General features: G+C 33.7%; 1 protein-coding gene across 1 annotated transcript; it reads left to right on the forward strand.

The window, feature by feature from the left end:
* The first annotated feature begins 6 nt into the window (after positions 1 to 6).
* Positions 7 to 2,877, forward strand: LOC120355635. Its single transcript, XM_039444241.1, has 3 exons — positions 7 to 94; positions 969 to 1,045; positions 2,509 to 2,877. The coding sequence occupies exons 2-3, from the start codon at positions 1,010 to 1,012 to the stop codon at positions 2,854 to 2,856; spliced, it is 384 nt and encodes a 127-aa protein (XP_039300175.1). The 5' UTR covers positions 7 to 94; positions 969 to 1,009; the 3' UTR covers positions 2,857 to 2,877.
* Positions 2,878 to 4,331: the final 1,454 nt, after the last annotated feature.

The raw sequence follows: 4,331 nt of genomic DNA on the forward strand, positions 1-4,331 counted from the left end.
GGAGGATTCCGCGGAAGCAGTATCAGGCGGGGGAGGGGAGGAGAAAATGGTTTCTCATCTCGGAGTGATAGAGGCTCTAAATGGAACTATGGAGGTCATTCTCATTGCATAATCTTTATTTTATATTTTTGGAATGTCTTTAAGTAGTCCAATTTTTATAGAATCATTTTTTTCCAATATATTAATAGCGTTTCAAACTGTTATATTCATGACAATAACAATTTTGGGCGAATTCCTGTTGGTTCAACCCACATCTCTGTTATTAAATTCATTAATCCATCACTGTCATTATTTACTGTCAAATGAATGAATGAATATTGTAGAATCATCAATCTAATGCACCTCATCTTCATATCGTTAAAATAATGTCAGATTATAACTCTTATAACTACATTTTATTTCTGGTAACTTGAAAGTGTTGAACATTTTGCGGGCCAGCATGAGTGTCATAAAGCCTTTAACTCTTCAGCTGGTAGCTGCAAGCGCTAACTGATCGTGGGTTCGAATCCCGCCGGTAGGCATGGACGTTTGATCATCTCATAAATCACTCACGCACTTTCCATTACCCAAGAACAAGCTGAAATAATGCTCATGTGGGCATCACCCGCAAAAAAACACCACCTTGTTGATGTTAGTATTAACTTGAAGTCTAACAAGCCACCATAATATGTTGTACTCTTATGAATGATGTAATAATATTATTGGATGGTAAATATTATGTTGATGTGATGAGTTAGACCTATGACGTTCTATTAATTACGTTGCAACTGATCAAAATCTCATCTAATGACCAACCATGCATCTTGTTATCGGCAGATAATTATATCCTGTGAACTATTACGTTGTAGTAAAAATAAATTAATATTATCACTCTGTTATTTCAAATTGTTCCCTTTCAATTACTGGAATAGTAGATTAAATTCAAGTAATAAATGTTTCAATTCAAATAATTTTGTTGTGTTATTCAGGCTCATCTAGAGGAAATGACCGATTTGGCTCCAGCAGTCGTATGGATGACTCCGGCTATCATCGGTTTGGTGGCGGTGTGAGTAACTCAACTATGAATCTTGTCAAAACTGATATTGATATTCAACACTTTTGTATAAGCACTTTCTTCAATAATTAATTTATAACTTAATAATAATTTACAAGAATTTGCCCAATTCCGAACTAATGAACTCTTTTTGTCCTTTTAGGCGGTAAATAATAAACGAAAATTGTCCTCAGAAACGTCTCGTATACCTGTCAAGCCCATAAAACCACAGCTCCAAGTAAGATATCGCAATTTCCAATGCATTTTTGAATCGGCACTTTCAAAACATTATATACTAGAATTAGCTCAACTTCTAGGGTTGATTTCGCCCAAACTTTAAACAAACTCTATATCGTCTCATATGCTCCGAGTCCCTTGGTTCACATGCCTCAAAAACAAGATTGTAATGAAGATACTATTGACATCATCAATTCACCTTATTGTCATTACTAGGTTTCTACGTTTGTTTCAGTAAATTAATAATGTAGTATAACGTTCATCAAACTATCAAATACTTTTGATTCGCATCATTCAATTTATGTAAAATTCAGTATTCTTCAGAATGAGTTTCAATTGAATTTTCGCAAGGATTTTTGAAGAATACTAGACAATAAACATTAGTCAACTTGTTCTGTTCGATGGCCGGTCTCAATTCAGAATTCTGATGATTATATAGGCTATTATATAAATTGTATTACTATAATAATATTACATACTGAACAAATCATTGTTCCAATATCAGGGCCTGTTATACACTTGGTAACCCATTCTTATTGTAGAGTACTCTTGGACATTTCTGAAATTATACAAGTTACACTCATATACAAGAAAATAACTTGCAAGGACTAAGTCTGATATTATTTATACCTATACATGCTCTATACTGCATGATGAATGATCCTAAATGTTAGAAGAATAGCAATTTGAGACAGAAATGATAGTCAGTTTGTGTTTGATCGCTCTCATGATCTATACAGATTGAATTACAAATAAAATTTGAATTACTACAAAATCTCATTCAAAAAGTTGAGGAAACTTTTTTAATTTTTTACCTAAGAGGGCGAATAATTTCCTTATTTTTTACCTAGAAGATGCAGCCCACACTCACACTCAACCTCAAATAGGTTGTATGGACACAAGTACCTACAATAAAAAGTAGAGATGAAAATAACAATATATAAATTAAAATATAAGTCATATTTTTACCACTTCTGAAATACTATTCTCGCATCCAATGCAACCTGTGTGAGATTGGCTACTTCTAAAATATGCTTATTTTATCAAACTTTTCTCATCTACCTTTATATATTCATGTGGATTGATGCTTTCTATTTGGGATTATAAGTCCTGATGATGTGCACCACGGTGAATATTATTGAGATTTTTATGAATGTGTGCATTATGTTGAAGTCGGATGGAAAATTGGCTGATTGGATTGGTGAGTTGAGTGTTGATGAAATTGCTATCTGATTCAGGCCTCGTCAATGCGTCGTTCTCAAGAAGATAGTTATCGGGGACGGAGCGAGTATCGCGGATACAGAGGAGGAAGCTTTGGAGGGGATAAGCGTGGAGCTGGTAGCTTGAGCAGTCGTCCGAGAAGTGACAGCTATCCGTTCAGGAAGACGGTTAGCTCCTCTTTTCGAGGCCGATTCACTAGCTCGATTCGGAGCATTGGCCGATCGAGAGGCGGCCGAATATCAAGAGGATTTCGCTCCGATCCCACCAGAATGACCCCTCGAAAACTGGCCGTAATAGGCGGACTCATCAACAGAACACAGGGAGACCTGCAAAGGCTGAAAATGAATTCGGCAATTAAGAGGTAATTCTGTGTAGAGATAGCAGCCACTGCAGTCAGCAACATAAAAAGCGTTACAACTTTGAAAATTCACTGAAAAGAAATATCCTGTATTGTCTTGATGAGACAAGATGCTGAGTTTTCCTGACTAAAAGTTGATGAGGACAATTATGAAACAAATATATTACTGAAGTGAAATTTCACTGAAATTCCCCATAGAGTAGCTTACGTTCTTAGTGAGACATGGTGAGTTTTCCTGAATAGAAACTGATGATGGTTCAAAAATAATGAACCGTTTGAACGGATTTGACACAACATATAAGAGCAGCTATGAGGTTACTCTTGTAAGAGAACTGTAATAGATGTGAGTAATATGATTCTGTAGCTAACTTCACTGGCCAATTGAAATACTTTACTGGAAAATATTGATAGAAAAGTTGAGAAATTTTATTTATCGTCCATTCAACTAATAACGATACTAAATTATATCGATGAAAAATTTCAAAATGTTGTTACAAAACTATATTCTATTCAACTGAAAACACTGAATAAGAAACTTGACAAGTGAATCATTTAATAGCACGTGTTGATTGGGAATGTTACAATGATGCAATTATTTTTACAATCGAAAACATACTCTTGATTATACTAGATTTAACACAGTTTTCTTGACAACATCGTTTTCTTGAAGTAAATTCGAACATCTATTGTAAATTAACTATTGATTTCTGTTACTGAAACAACATGATGAATAATTAAAAAGTGGAAAACAAATTGATATGAATAATTGAAAAATGAAAAGCAAGTATTGAATATATTATGAGATGAGAATGGGATTGCTTGAAGGACTGTTGTATTCTCCGGACGAATAAACAAGTGAGCAAATGCTTACTACAGTTCAACATATTATCCAGATAATAGTTTCCAAAGAATTATCCAGATACTATGTTTCAATCAACTGTACATCTTCCTGATTGCGTACATGTTGATGAATCGATTAGTAAATATACGGTGGAAATGTACGATTGGACAATCCTTTTCAAATTTTAATAGAAAAATGATTGCAGGATGGAAATGAGAGAATTAAAAATGTAGAAAGAAACTGGATGGATATATTTCCCAATGACAAACCTCAACCTCTAAGTAATGACTTTTTCAAAATATTGATGAATGATTTAATTTAATAGATCTGGTATTACCCACGCTCAGTTTTTAAACCTAGTGGGATTGATTGTTCTTCGATTAGCAAGTGTTATTAGACGTTTCTTTTTTTGCTTTCTATTTCTTATCAGCAAACTATAGCATTATTTGAAGAATTGAAACACGGAAATTACGTTAATCCATGCTTCATAAAGTAATATTTCAGTTGCATTTGATTCTGTTGGCTACATTATTCAACAAGTAGTATGAATAAGTTCTAGGTGTTGAAGAGTAATATCCTGTTGAATATTTATTAGATCAGTATATAATTCTGAATTTTTACTCAACATGTTAACTTGATGT

Source organism: Nilaparvata lugens, unplaced genomic scaffold, assembly GCF_014356525.2.
Source record: "Nilaparvata lugens isolate BPH unplaced genomic scaffold, ASM1435652v1 scaffold3802, whole genome shotgun sequence".
Lineage (NCBI taxonomy): Eukaryota > Metazoa > Arthropoda > Insecta > Hemiptera > Delphacidae > Nilaparvata > Nilaparvata lugens.

Excerpts from the sequence above, each read along its gene's own strand:
- LOC120355635 (XM_039444241.1), top strand. The coding sequence starts at position 1,010 with ATGGATGACTCCGGCTATCATCGGTTTGGTGGCGGT. Across the intron at positions 1,046-2,508 it reads ATCATCGGTTTGGTGGCGGT|GCCTCGTCAATGCGTCGTTC; the intron begins GTGAGTAACTCA and ends TATCTGATTCAG.